The following is a 15,716-nucleotide window of genomic DNA, read 5'->3' on the forward strand; positions in this document are numbered from 1 at the left end:
CCACCAAGTAATTCTATACAAAGTAAAAAAGATGTTCCGCCCTCTGAGGACCAAAAATTCACACATGATTGGGAACCCAGAGATGCACATGTTGGCTCAGTAGGGACAAAGGGGGACATTTGTAATTTTTTTTTTTTGCCTGTCAGGATATTAGCCATGTTGATTTTTTTCCTATTTGTCTGTCGCTACTGTCAACAGACAACAGGGTTGGAATGAATAACTTTACCACATAAGAAGCTAAATGTACCGTATCATCTATCCCCACTTTTGAATCAGGGTAATAAAATAAAAAAAATTATAATTGAAAAAATAAAAAAACATTCTTGTCTTAAGATTGACAACCATGCATTTATAAAATGATACAATAGCTTTAAATGACCCCCGGGTTTACTATATTACGCATCACACAAACTGGAGTGAAGGTTTCACATGAAAACATTGTGGAAGCTGTAAGCATGACGACTTGTTTTGTTTCATAGCGGAGCATCTCTTTTCTTTGAACATGATGCTCTACTGTTTTTATCCACTAAAATACATACATCAGGGATGTGATTTTCCAGCATTTTTGTTTCAGTATTTCATTTCCCATTCATTTCTAATGGGAAAAGGGGACATTTCTGGTGCGTTTTTGGTGCTTTACTGTGTTCCTCATCACATCCCTGATAGATGTGATCCCTAAGTACAGAATGTTTTCCATCCGTCATGTGATCCTGCCTCCTCTCTGTTTTCTCAGGTAATGATGCCACATCCATAGTCAACTGCCTGCACATACTGGGACAAACCCTGGATGCCAGGTAAGTGATAAGATGAACTGTCAAATGTATGTGTGTGTGTTTGTGGGTGTATGTGTGTGTGTGTCCGTACACACAAAGAATGTTGAGAGACACAAAGAATGTTGAGAGTTCCCTGATTGCCCTGCTAGGGCATTGTGGGTATTTGAGTCTTTGTTATTATCACAACACAACCAGGGTTTCCATTAGCCGGTATATGCCGGCTTTTGGCTGGTCAAATGTGCAGTTGTGCGACAGATGAAAATATCGGTGGCCAAAATGCAGAAAATATGACAAATAAATTAATCAGTAGCCTGCAGTTTAGTGAGGTGCGTCAGTTGATTACAAAGTAATCACAGACAGCTGATGGAATGTTTATGCGTAATGGTTACCATGGCATTTGCACCTGTATTAGGCTACTTAGGCTACACTAAATAAATCCCGGTTCTGCTCTGGCTTTTTTTACTAGGTGGAGAGATGGGTCAGTGCAGGGATAATTTAGCCCTCCTTTTTAAATGTTTTCGGCTCTATGCTGGTATAAATTCTCTGTGTAAAGACGGCTTCCAAAAAGGGCCAAAAATGACCATAAATGTACTCCAAAAATTACTCCTCAGCTTGTGCAGCATAATTCAAGTGTTCTGAAGCCAAGTCATTGCACTGTGAAAGTCCAATATTTACATCATTATCTCCTAGATTTGCCGCTCTTGTTTCCATACTGCCGGTCTGCCACACAGGCACTGTTACAGTAGCAAGCCGATGCTGCCTTCAAATACTGTCGGAAATATTGTAATTATGGGTAGAGTGCGCTTTAACGACCCAATAAAGTGATAAATACTAATGGGAAAGTCAAATTTTACATGATACCCAAGATGCCAAGGTGTGACAGTCTCACTCTTTGTTGAAAATGTAGGTGTCACGCATTTATTTTTATTTAATCTTTATTTAACCAGGCAGGTCAATTAAGAACAAATTCTTATTTACAATGACGGCCTAGCGAGAGGGCAAAAGGACCTCTCGAAGGGTAAAGGGAAAAGGGGACAAAAAAACAAAACAAAAAAAAAACACACAAAAGAAACTAAACAAAGAACAATCCAGATAAGACTATCAGACACAAATGTTACATACATCGCAGAGGCAGAGAAACCCAACACACTATGGGAACGAGGAAATAATCAAAACACACACCAAACAACAAAACTTTTTACAAAACTTGTTACAAAACTTTTTGCCAATAAACTAAAATATCAATTCCAAAACTGATCTGACCTTTCTGTTGACTGTCATTTGTTAGATCGTTACATTGACGGCTCATTGACATACATGTATTTTATGAGTTAAAAATAAAATGGAAGTGAATGAGGCTCATTGGCATCAATGTATTATTTAATTTGTAAACTATGAAAGCTTTTATTATGAAATATTATTCAGTCGATTGAGTATGCCATAATGAGTCTATGAGAGATTTGGTTATTATCGTTGCTATTTTGACTTCTTTCAACTTGGTAGGAATGTTCCAAAAAAGGATTACTGAGGAGCTCAGTAAGTTTTGTAGAAATCGTCCAATCACAAGCCAAGTTATAAGCTAAAATGTCATCAGGCTACGCCCACCAGAAGTAAATTTGACCAAATTTATGATTTTGATTATAACTTGTCCAGTTAGCATATGTATCAAATTTCATAGCCTGCTATTAAGCCAAGCCTTCAAGATAGGCTCAGATCACGAGCAGGGCAAAGAAAAACAGCGAGTTTGAAATAGCGGGTTGGCCATCCATTAGTCCAGTGGTTCTCAACTTTTTTCATATCAAGGACCCCTAATTTAGTCCACATTAGGGCCACGGACCCCCATTTGATGAGATTTTGTCTCTCGGACCGAAATCTGAGAATATTTTTTATTGTCAGATATGATTTTGTATATAATTCCATGACTAGCCTACTGTAGGTAGAGAGATAACAGTGAAACTATGATCAAAATAGTCATTCTAAAATGACAAAATAATGAAGTTTAACGATTCATCAATTTCCTGGGGACCCCCTGGAATGTCCTCAAGGACCCATGGTGGTCCCCGGACCCCACATTGAGAACCACTGCATTAGTCAACAGTGGAGTGGGCTTTGGGCAGGTAGATCCCGAGCATACTAGTTCTTGTCCAATTTTACCTGACTCTCCTCCTCATCTCCTGCCTTTTTCGTCCTTGAGAAATACCTCAATAAACTCATCTGAAAGATTAAGCAGGGAAATGTTCTGTTTCATCTGATTTAGTCTAGAAGGTCTAATGACAGGAAACAACCTACAGTAGAGTTTGCAAATGCTAAATGAAACAATGAGAGAAAAAATTACAATATGAAGGAAAACGTGAAAATAAACCCAAACTAAAACTAACCCTAATCCTAACTAACCATATATGTAGGATGTGCAAAAATGTGGACCATAATCACATTTTGGACAATACACATGCATTTATTAAAGAAACATAAGCAGCTGGAATTCAAAGGGCAAATTATTCCTTTAGCACATCCACACAGTATCTTCATCTAACTCACGACTGGTTAAATGAATAATAACAAATGATGATGAAATAATTTATAATTTCATTTTACAGAGCAGAGGCCTTACTGCTTTCCCACATACAGTCTGTTCCTTTTGGGAAGATGAATTTAATATTTTGATACCTTGGAAACAATTTTTCAGAACAATTTACAAAACAACAATTGATTCATACTCCAGAATCTTTCAATTGAAGATATTCTACAAAATTACTGCTACTAAAAAACAACTTAACATGTTTAATATTGAACAATCATCATTATGTAGATTCTGTAATGAGGAAGAGGAAGAGCAGTTGCATTTGTTTTTCTATTGTCCATATGTTGCAAGTTTGTGGACCAATATCAAAAATTGGCTAAGGCCACTCAATATTTATTTTAAACTTACACCTTTAAACATTATGTTGGGGGTTCTGGATGAAAACTGTCCCCAGATAATAAATACAATTATTCTGTTAGGTAAAATATTTTTTTTTAGAGCTCAGTCAAGAACTAATTTGAATCTAAGTTTCTTAAAAATTACAGCGCAAAGCCAATTTCTTTCGGAAAAAATTATTGCTACAAACCATTACAAAGTAGCACAACACGATATAAAATTTGCTCTAGTGAAGAGTGGGACTATATAAAACTCTAAATACGCTCTACCTGTCATATGTATATTTCAGTTTCTAAATGTACTGGTACTGTCAATCTAATTATTTGAATTACTGTAGGGATCCTATTATTTTTATTTTGTCTTTTTTATTTTTATTTACTTTTTTTACTCCTTGTTTTTTTTTTCTTTTTTTGTGAGGATACATTGTCATGTCATCATATTGTCGTGTGTGTTATGTATATTATTTAAAAAAAATAAAAAAATAAATAATAACAAATGATTAAAGCTGCACTAGGTGACTTCAGTACCCCAAAATCCTGTAAGGTGAGGTCAGTAAACTGCCACAGCCCCAGCTGGTCTGTGGTGCTTCCTACCAAAAGATACCAAAAAAAGAGGTAAAAGATTGAATGTTTGGTTAGTCCAGCTTTCTCTGGATGGAGAGCTCACTCGCTGCTGTTTAGAAGGCAGTGACCATACTACCACCAGAATTTAATTTGGGCATGAATCTGTTAATTAGTGGGGATGGAATGTAGGGCTGGGCAATATATCGATATTATATCGATATCGTGATATGAGACTAGATATCGTCTTAGATTTTGGATATCGTAATATCGTGATATGGCATAAGGCCTTTTCCTGGTTTTAAAGGCTGCATTATAGTAAAGTGATGTAATTTTCTGAATTTACCAGACTGTTCTAGCTGTTCTATTATTTGCCTTTACCCACTTAGTCATTATATCCACATTACTGATGATTATTTATCAAAAATCTCATTGTGTAAATATTTTGTGAAAGCACCAATAGTCATCCCTACAATATTGTCGCAATATCGATATCGAGGTATTTGGTCAAAAATATCGTGATATTTGATTTCGTCCATATCGCCCAGCCCTAATGGAATGTTCTTGACTGTCGCGGCCCCACTTTGGGATTTAGGCTGCTGGATTTTTTTAGCGCAGCTTTAAATAAGAGAGTGAAAACCTAAGTCTGTCCGCGTATACCAGGACGGTGATGAAGACCGGTCTGGAGTCGGTGAAGGCGGCGCTGCGGTCGTTCTTCGACAGCGCGGCGGAGGATCTGGAGAAGACCCTGGAGAATCTGAAGCTGGGCCAGTTCACCCACAGCAGGAACCAGCCGCGAGGCGTCACACAGATCATCAACTACACCACCTTCGCCCTCCTGCCCGTCCTCTCCTCCCTGTTCGAACACATCGGACAGAACCTGTTCGGGGAAGACCTGATCTGTAAGTACTGACGATGGCAGTCAGATTTCAAGTCTGCTACAGGGCGGTTGAATTTTGAAGATTAAGGCACCGTAATGGGAAAAAAAAAAAATCCTTTCATCTTATGGACACAAATACACTTTTTGTATTATGACTTATTTATTTTATCAGCATATTCAAAGCTAATAGCTAATAGCTAATATTTCATTAACATTTTTGAATTTGCGGTAACACTTTACAATAAGGATACACTAAGTTAAGGGTTAGTTAATGCTTAATAAGCATTAACTAAGCCTTAATTAACATTTAACTAATGTGTAATTTACTAATGGTGTTCAGGTTATCTAAGGTATTAATTTATACATTATTTAATAATTTATAAAGATGACTATTAAATAATGTATAAATTAATAGCTTAGTTAACATGAACACCATTACTAGATGATTACCAGACACATTAGTTAAATGTTAATTAAGGGTTAGCTAATGCTTATTAAGCATTAACTAACCCTTAATTAATGTACCCTTATTGTAAAGTGTTACCAAATTTGCATATCAGTTAGAGTTAAATGCTTTTTTTCTCAATGGATAACAGAGGGCATTTTCATGTTTCATTCTGATGAAATACTAAATAGTAGGTAATGTACAGAGGAACTAAATGCCTGAAATGTAAAATATAAAATGTAGCCTATTTGGTTGACTCTCCTCCTCCAGTGGATGATGTCCAGGTTTCCTGCTACAGAATCCTCAACAGCCTCTACTCCCTGGGAACCAGCAAGAGCATCTATGTAGAGAGGTACAGTACACCCTACATGTCTGTATCTATTGACAAAATAAGGGAAACTTAAACCTAAATTTAAAGAAGTATTCCCAAATTTTAGCACCCTAACACAAAAGCTACCAGTAGTCCTGGCTGAAATGTTATGCCATGCCACAGCCTTGCAGAGAGAGGATAGATCAAAATGATGGACTCTGTGATTTCACCTTGCCCCGATGAGAAATTAAAGGAATAGTTCACCCAAAAATGAAAATTCTGTCATCATCTACTCACCCTCATGCCAGTTGAAACACAGGTGAAGTTTGTCCATATAACACACAGGGAGGTGTTTACGCCTTTTGTCTCTCCTCTCCTCCAGACAGCGTCCAGCGCTAGGAGAGTGTTTAGCTGCCTTCTCAGCAGCCTTCCCTGTTGCTTTCCTGGAGCCTCACCTCAACAAGTTCAACAGCTTCTCCATCTACAACAGCAAAGGAGCTAAAGACCGGGCCGGTATTGATGAATATCATGTTGTCATTTTACGTTCATCCCAACATCGAGTTGCACCCACAGGAACGGTGGAAAGCAATAACAGAAACACCACATGAAACACCACCATATCAGCTTTTAAAGAGCTTTTTTCTTCTTTTTTATTTTTTGCAGACCAGTAATCCAGTATTAAGCATGGTCATATATTAGGCTACATCTTCACTGGACTTTCTGTTAGATGACTGTGCAAGTAACTGTGATCGAGGGTCACAAAATGCTAACTGGCTAAGGAAGGCTAACGCTAATTTCTGTACTGTTAGCATTTTGTGACCCCCGATCAAATCACTTTTTTATAGTTTTGTAGTCGTTTGACAACAGAAACAGAAAGATATATCAGTGACAACATCTGTATTGTGTTATACACAGTGGTGGAAGAAGTACTCACATCTTTTATTTAAGTAAAAGTAGAAATACTACAGTATAAAAATACTCTGTTAAGTAAAAGTCCTGCATTCAAAATGTTACTTAAGTAAAAGTACAAAAGTATTAGCATCAAAATGTACTTAAAGCAACAAAAGTAAAAGTACTCATTATGCAGAATGGCCCATTTCAGAATAATACAGTATATATTATATTATTGAATTATAATTATTGATGCATTAATGTGTAAGCATCACTTTAATGCTGCAGCTGGAAAAGGTGGGGCTGATTTCTACTACTTTATATACTGCTGGGTAGCTTACAGTAATCTATAATAATACATCACAATTTATTAGTTGATTATATTTTGTATTAATAATCTGAATCTGCAAAGTAACTAGTAACTTAAGTTATCAAATAAAGGTAGTGGAGTAAAAAGTACAATATTTCCCTCTGAAATGTAGTGGAGTAGAAGTATAAAGTAGCATAAAATGGTAATACTATGGTAATAGTAAAGTACAAGTATCTCAAAATTGTACTTAAGTACAGTATACGAGTAAATGTACTTTCCACCTCTGGTTATACATTATGTTGAAACACAAAATAAGTGATCACAGATAGAGTTATGGGTGACAGAAAGTTGACTTTTTAACATCGCTGGCAATGGTGAGAACTGAGCTATACCCTGCGGAAGTACGGCAGCCATGTTTGTGAAAAGGGCCAATTAGCTAGCTTGTACTGTCATTTGCTTCACTTATTTACTTACACTTACTTCACTGTAGAGCTTTTATACCTCCAGGTGACTGGAGCACTGCTGTCCAATACACATACACAGGGCCAAAGCGGTAAAGTCCAACAGCTGAATCCAGTTGTTTCATCTTAAAAGCATTCTGTATGTGTTTTACCTGTTGGAACATCCAAGGGGTTGCCCAAAGGCATTGTGGGAAATGTAGGAAATCACTAACTTAAGTAGAACTAGGTAAGGCAGGTTGAGGGAAATGTGTAGCCTACAGCAAAATGGAAAATGACAACACTTCATCACAAAATAACTCCTGGAATCCATTGAACATCACAGATTGATGATATATATCAGTGTAAGAGGGTGGATTTTTCCTGAAATTTTGAACACAGTCATCATGTGGAAAATAACTAGAATTATCCTTTAACAGAATAGTTGCTAAACACCACAAAACTTGACTCAAAAATTACCAAAGAATTGAACCAACACCTCAGTGATGGTACTTAATATTCATATACTGCTAGGTGTTTCTGTTATTTTGTCATTTCTTGTGTATTACTCCCAAGATAATACAACTGCTGTGGTCCATTGTACCTGTATTTATGAATCCATTGTAGTCAATTATGAATTCTACACAGGATCATTGTAAGTAATTTATGCTTCATGTCTCAGCGTGATTTTTTTCTTCCTGCTCCTCGTCCTCTCTGTCTCTTTCTCTGTCTATATCTCTGTCTCCTTCTTCTTCTCCTCCCTCTAGACTCCTCCATCCTGCTTTCCATCCCTCCAGCCTCCATCTCATTCTCTATCTCCTTTCTCTCTCTCCACCGCTTTATCACTCCTCCTTTCTTCATTCATCCGGTTTATTTATACACAAAGTGGTTCACAGAGGCCAAGGAATATGAATACATAAAAAATACAAAAAAAGCAAGAAAGAAAGAGAACATTGTAAATATTTAGCGATATGTCCAGACCTTTGGTGTGTAAGTCAGGCCTTTCCTCCCCAACTCCCAGCTCTAGGTCTTCCAGGCCAGGTGGGGGAGGTTTGTCCTCTGATCCCGTCCTTGGAGAAGTCTCTGGAGGAGATCATGGAGCTGGCAGAGTCCGGCATGAGATATACTCAGATGCCCCACGTCATGGAGGTAGGACACATGACAAATGTCAAAATAAGTGCATTTCTGCCACTGTAAAACCTCATAGTGCAATTTAGTGAAATCAACTCAACATGAAAGAATTAGTAACACTGGACTGCAGATCATCAATTAATGCATTCAACTTCATTCAACTAAACACTTATCAGCATGACTAGACATTTGTCGATTGAACTTCACTCAACTCACAATTTGCTTTTTTTTTTTCTTTCTATTTTTACCTATTTATTGTTCTTTTTTTATTGCATCGAATATGGAAGCCGCAAACTTAATTTCGTTGTACTTGTACAGTACAATGACAATAAAGATATTCTATTCTATTCTATTTTAAGGCAGCAAGGAAACTTGTGTTGAAGTGCCTTAATATTTTGTCCTGTCAATCACTCGGAAAACAACTCTGTTTTATAACCGTTATATCCCGTTAATGACGCAATTATTTTGAAAATCGCCATACGGACACATAGGACTTTATATTTTGAGTGAGAATTTGGGCCGTGGTCCCATTGACTTGAATGGAGTTGGGCGGGATTTGGAGTCTTTTTGGAGCCGACCCTAGCGGACGTTAGAGGAACTGCAGCTTTCAGCCACTTCCAATATTAGCCTGCCAATATTGATGGTACAAAAACAGAGATACTTAGTAACTGGACTATATTATGCTCTTATCATTTACCCAAGTTTGTTGTCAAAGGGTATGTATAAATTTGAATCACATTAGCCCTTGTGTAAATTATCTGTCCTGTTATATGTATCTTGTTTAGTGACCTATTGATTATTTATTTATCTACACCCACACCACCACAGTCTTTTTCAGGTATCCATCTTTTTCTAGTCTGGTTGTGATATATTTAGACATCATTTGATTCCACTATCAAGCTGCCTATGAAAAGCTCAACAAAGCGTTGTGTACCAGGACTGGGAGGGTGATGACTTCCTGCTATTTGAATCACGAGCGTGTATTTTTTTTTCCTTTCACTCTGTAGGTGGTGTTGCCGATGTTGTGCAGCTATATGTCTCACTGGTGGGAACACGGACCGGAGAGCAACCCGGACAGAGCCGACAGCTGCTGCACCTCCCTGACCTCTGAACACATGAACACTCTGCTAGGAAACATCCTGAAGATCATCTACAACAACCTGGGAATAGATGAGGGGGCCTGGATGAAAAGACTAGCTGGTAAACATGATGAGATAATAACACTGGAGGTTGTGTATATGGATATGGTTGTGTAGGTATATTTACAGTCACTTAGGGCTGAACGATTTTGAAAAAATATCTAATTGCGATTATTTTGACTGAGATTGCAATTGCGATATGATTTGCGATATTAGAGGGAATGATAATTTTTACGTCATTATTCTCATTTTCATTAAAAAACGTATTAAAATGATTATGGTGTGATTTTTGCGGGGATCTGTACCAAACAAAGATGTTTTCTTAAGTCCGTAGAATATGATGTGTAGGCCAGGACATCTCTGCAGCACCACAATATTTCATTTAAAATGGTATTTTGACACACATTTCACCTTTAACAAATATTGCGCCTCCTGCGATTTGAAAATTGCAGTAGACCATATTGCGATTTCGATAAAATTTTGATTAATTGTTCAGCCCTACTGTCACTACATAAAACGAAACACTAGATAAAGCAAAATCAGAATCCACTGTTCCCTCCTTAACTGTTAATCACCATCTCTGTCCCCGCCCCCAAGTCTTCTCTCAGCCAATCATTAGCAAGGCCAAAGCTCAGCTGCTGAAGACCCACTTCCTGCCTCTGATGGAAAAACTCAAGAAAGTGAGTGTCATGATTTCATTGATCGTTGATTCTGATTTTGAAGATGCCATTTAAACACTCCATATCCATTTTTGGTTAAAATTTTTGGGTTCAAAATTTTTTTGGGTAAATGTAAAATAAATCATTACCTGAAGTTTATCACTCAACGCATCTAAAATATAAGTAATCCAACTTTTTGTCAGTTATAGTCATATATCATATCTAGAAGAAGTGTCACTTTTTGTAATGGATCTGATTCTACTACTGGTTCTGTTTCCCAATCTGAAGCTCTAAATTTGATTAAGTGTAATCCTGATAATTTTGAGCTGGACAAGTTTGTTTCAGATTTTTACTTCCCATTCATTTGATTGAGGCCACGAAAATAGCCTGAAAACTGACATTTAACACGTTTGTGAGCCTTGGGATTCTGAATTCAAATTGTGTTCCTTATTGTTATGTAGAAGGCAGCAGTTGTGCTGATGGATGAGGAACATACCAAGGCGGAGGGGAGGGGGGAGATGTCAGAGGCGGAGCTTCTGATCCTGGACCAGTTCACCGTATTGGTCAGGGACCTGTACGCCTTCTACCCTCTTCTCATACGATTCGTCGACTATAACAGGTAGAGTGCCCTTGACTTCCCTGCTTATACTATAACAAATATGACATACAATAGGGATAGAATTCAGAATTCAGATCAAATAAAATTGTCAAACACTAACGACAAAAAGGATTCTATATAGCACCAGAAACAATAGCACTATGCTTAAACGGTTGTACATAAAACCTTTATGGTGCTGTGAAATAACCCTTTTAGAAATGTTCTGTATAAAACCATTAAATTGTTCTACATAGAGCAATTTATGGTGCTATAAGGCAGTGACCTTTTTCATATCAAGGACCCCTAATTTAGTGCACATTTGAGCCACGGACCCCCATTTGATTTCTCTGGAACCCAAATCTGAGAATATTTTTTTTGTTGGATATGATTTTGTACAGAATCCCATGACTGTCTGTATTGTAGGTAGAGAGATAACAGAGAAACTATGAAACTATTCTTCTACATTCTCTAATTGCGTTAACTTCTTCTAAATGAAATAATGATAAAGTTTCACAATTCATCAATTTGCCGGGGACCCCCTGCAACCCCCTCAAGGAACCCTGGTGGTCCCTGGACCCCATGTTGAGAACCACTGCTAAACCCCTTTAAAGTGTATGAAATGCTCCCAACCAGCAGACTTTTTTTAAGAACCACAATATGCTCTTCATTTTGACTTTAAATCACAGGATTCTTTGAGTCACCACTACCCTATAGCAAAAGAACCATTGAAGAACCCCTCTTTTTCTGGGTGCAAGATGCTTTACAAATCAAACAAAAGCACACAAACAATATTTTTTGGGACACACTTCTATTTTAAAGGCAGATTTCTGCTTGCCATTTTTCCCCCGATATCTAGATCTGTCATTCAGACATGATTTGAGGATGATTATTCAATCTCTAAAATACACAGGAATCACCTTCTATCTTTAAAAAAAATACTCCTCCCTTTATTTATCGACAGGGCCAAATGGCTGAAGGAGCCCAACCCGGAGGCTGAAGAGCTGTTCCGCATGGTGGCTGAGGTTTTCATCTTCTGGGCCAAGAGTCATGTAAGTACGGAAGCCCTTAAAGGCAATGTGCACGTTTGTCCTGTTTGGATGACTAACTTGTTTCATTATACCAACTCTAACACCATGCAAATCAAGCTTATGAAAGATATGTGAGGCCTGCTTATAAATACAGATAACCCCAAAAAAAATCAATATGTTGTTTTAAGAGGGTGTAAATCAGATTTGCTTACTCAGCAGAGAGGTGTGCCTCAAGGTTCTACTTTAGGACCACTTATTTTCTCTTATTTTTATTAATGATCTCCCACACTTCTTTTCTGATTGTTGTGCACAACTATATGCAGATGATACTATTATATATACTTCTAAAGCTTCTATACCACAAATTCAAGCGTCTCTGCAATCTGATTTTAATATTCTATAAACTTGGTTGTCAGCTAACAAATTACTGCTCAATAAAACAAAAATCTATTCAGTGCTTCTTGGTGTGAGACAGAACCTCAACTCCAAATCCAACTCTTTGGTTTTAACTTATAATGACGGTAGATCTCTTCAGAAAGTAGAAAAAAATAAATAGGTGTGTGGATTGACTCTGAACTTACCTTTAAACCACACATTGATCATGTCATGAAAAAAGTAGATTTTGGTGTTGGTGTTCTGTATCGTTCAAGACATTGTTTTACATTTAATGTTAGAAAGAGACTTGTTTCACAACTTATACTACCAATAATGGACTACGCTGACATTGTTTACCAGAATGCTTCTAAAACTGATCTTCATCCCCTCAATGTTATATATAACAGACAGCAGATTTATACTAGGTTGTTCTTTTTTTACACACCATTGCACAATGTTAGACACACTCATGTAGCTCCCTCTTGATATAAGACGTCAATTTCACTGGTACCAATTTATTTTTAAATGCGTTAACTTTAACTATCCCTATTGTCTAAAACAATTTTTTGTTCCTTACATGTCAAATTACTCACTAAGACGCTCTGATCAGATCCTCTTTATAGTCCCCTTTGTATCTATCTGTTTTGTTTTCTCATCTTAAAACAGATTGCCTATGTTTTCAGTAATGCCATCACTGTTCCTTTATTCCGTTTATTTATAGATTGATCCGTTTCTTTTGTACTGATTGTGTCTAGTCTAAGGTTGTAACTGTTTTTTTTCTTTTGTTATTTAATTTGTCATTTGTTTGGTTGTTTGTTGTTTGTTTTGTCATTGTTTTGTTATATATTATTGTGTCTTGTACAGTTTTCTGTTTTCCATTTGTGAGTATTTGTTGGGACCCTCTTGAAAACAAGATGATACATCTCAAGGGGTTTATCCTGATATAATACATTTCTTACAAGATTATAACCCATATTGAAAACGGGTGCTTATCTCAGGCTGATGGAAAGCATGTTGCAGATACAAAGGGCACTGAAAGTTTGACCGGAATCAAAAATCTTGCATGTCTCAATTTGCCAACTTCCACTATATATCTAACTTATGAAAGAATTCTGAGGTCTGTTTGAGGAACACAGGATCACACCAGCACAGAATAGGCAAGTCCGACTTTGAAAAAAAGGTGACATCAAATAAACACAGTAAGCTCAATAACAAAACATGTCCAGTATGTTCATTAAAAGTTTGTTTGCTCTCCAAATCTCTAAAGACAGCCACTGATCAGACACTGATCCAAAATCTCCTGCAAATGTTGGTGTGGCGATTTGACTTAGACTCAGTCTGCCTGGAAATTTTCAACTCAGAATTGTGTAAGATAAATCTAAACTGTCCATCTACAATATAGCTCAACACGTAGAAGCAGCACATAATTCCAAAGTGCGCTGACTGGAAAGATTCATTTCTCATCTGCAAAGATTCTTGATAGGTCTGGGGAGCTGTTGGTGTGGAGTATTTGGTGTTGCCTTGTTATATGCCTCTTTGTGTGTATGTCTGTATGTGTGTGTTACTAGTTTTTTCAATAAAAAAATAGATAACATTACCCTATGACAGTGGAGTCCTGAATACTGTCATATTGTCATCTTTCTGCAGAACTTCAAGAGGGAAGAGCAGAACTTTGTGGTGCAGAATGAAATCAACAACATGTCCTTCCTCATCACTGACACCAAGTCTAAGATGTCTAAGGTATGGAAACATGGATGGATGGATGGATGGATGGATGGATGGATGGATGGATGGATAGAGGGAGGGAGGGATAAAATCAACATCAAGGCTTTTATGTCAAAAGTTCATATAGCTGTGTATGTTTGTGTGAATTTGCATCTGTACATACTATAAGATAAGGAAGAACACGAGATGAAACTTTGTTGGTCCCTGTGGGTAAATTCAGTCATTGCATGAGCGAATATGAATAGGATACAGCGGGAAAAAATGTTAACAGAAACAGAATCTAAACAAGAACAGACAGAATTGGGGTTATATCAACATACACAATCAACAAATTCAACACGTTAAGTAGAATGGAAAGTATCAAAAAAAGTATGATCGTATGAATGATGCCCAATGAGCGCAGAGGATGTACGGCATAAATACACACCAACAATATGACTAATGACAATATGACTAACCATTATATAATGTACTTGTGTGCATTTCTTGATCTCGGCCTCAGGGAGTTGTCTCGGACCAGGAGAGGAAGAAGATGAAGAGGAAAGGAGATCGATACTCGATGCAGACGAGCTTGATCGTCGCCACTTTAAAGCGGCTGCTGCCCGTCGGACTCAACATCTGTGCTCCCGGAGATCAAGAGCTCATCGCTTTGGCCAAGAACCGCTTCACACAGGTAGGAGAACATTGCCGATTTGGCTAGTAGGTTAGCAATCATTCTCTCAATTGGCTGAGGTAGTAAACTCAGGTAGTAAACTAAATCCCGGGTAAATTAACAACTACAGTTCATATATTGTGCTGTGATGCACTAAACTGGCATTCAAACCTTTTTGTTTCTCATCAATGAAGTTTTCAAAAAAACAAAACAAAATTTTATACTGTCAAGCACTGAAAGCAATTATCAGGTAGGAGTATAATAGTCAGCTAATGTTTCTGTGTAAAGATAGCCAATTAGCAGTGGTGGAAGAGTACTCAGATCTTTTACTTAAGTAAAAGTAGAAATACCACAGTATAAAAATACTCTGTTACAAGTAAAAGTCCTGCATTCAAAATATTACTTAAGTAAAAGTACAAAAGTATTAGCATCAAAATGTACTTAAAGCAACAAAAGTAAAAGTACTCATTATGCAGAATGGCCCATTTTAGAATAATACAGTATATATTATATTATTGAATTATAATTATTGATGCATTAATGTGTAAGCATCACTTTAATGTTGCAGCTGGAAAAGGTGGGGCTGATTTCCACTACTTTATATACTGCTAGGTAGCTTACAGTAATCTATAATAATACATCACAATTTATTAGTTGATCATATTTTGTATTAATAATCTGAATCTGCAAAGTAACTACTAACTTAAGTTATCAAATAAAGGTAGTGGAGTAAAAAGTACAATATTTCCCTCTGAAATGTAGTGGAGTAGAAGTATAAAATAGCATAAAATGGTAATACTCAAGTAAAGTACAAGTACCTCAAAATTGTACTTAAGTACAGTATTCGAGTAAATGTACTTAGTTACTTTCCACCTCTGCCAATTAG

At 37.0% G+C, this 15,716-nt stretch overlaps 1 protein-coding gene across 1 annotated transcript in view; it reads left to right on the forward strand.

Moving 5' to 3' along the window:
* Positions 1-15,716, forward strand: part of LOC139666168 (ryanodine receptor 2-like) — a 167,658-nt gene that overhangs the window by 75,222 nt on the left and 76,720 nt on the right. The window contains exons 44-54 of the mRNA XM_071545293.1: positions 734-794; positions 4,914-5,152; positions 5,846-5,927; positions 6,268-6,398; positions 8,545-8,672; positions 9,662-9,854; positions 10,391-10,473; positions 10,914-11,071; positions 12,012-12,099; positions 14,101-14,193; positions 14,681-14,851. Of these exons, the coding sequence (XP_071401394.1) occupies positions 734-794; positions 4,914-5,152; positions 5,846-5,927; positions 6,268-6,398; positions 8,545-8,672; positions 9,662-9,854; positions 10,391-10,473; positions 10,914-11,071; positions 12,012-12,099; positions 14,101-14,193; positions 14,681-14,851 (1,427 nt within the window). The remainder of the gene's footprint in view (positions 1-733; positions 795-4,913; positions 5,153-5,845; positions 5,928-6,267; positions 6,399-8,544; positions 8,673-9,661; positions 9,855-10,390; positions 10,474-10,913; positions 11,072-12,011; positions 12,100-14,100; positions 14,194-14,680; positions 14,852-15,716) is intronic.

This window comes from Centroberyx affinis, unplaced genomic scaffold (genome assembly GCF_046629955.1).
Source record: "Centroberyx affinis isolate AG114_WGS23_722 - 3 ecotype Tasmania unplaced genomic scaffold, CSIRO-AGI_Caff_v1 ptg004848l_1, whole genome shotgun sequence".
NCBI lineage: Eukaryota > Metazoa > Chordata > Actinopteri > Beryciformes > Berycidae > Centroberyx > Centroberyx affinis.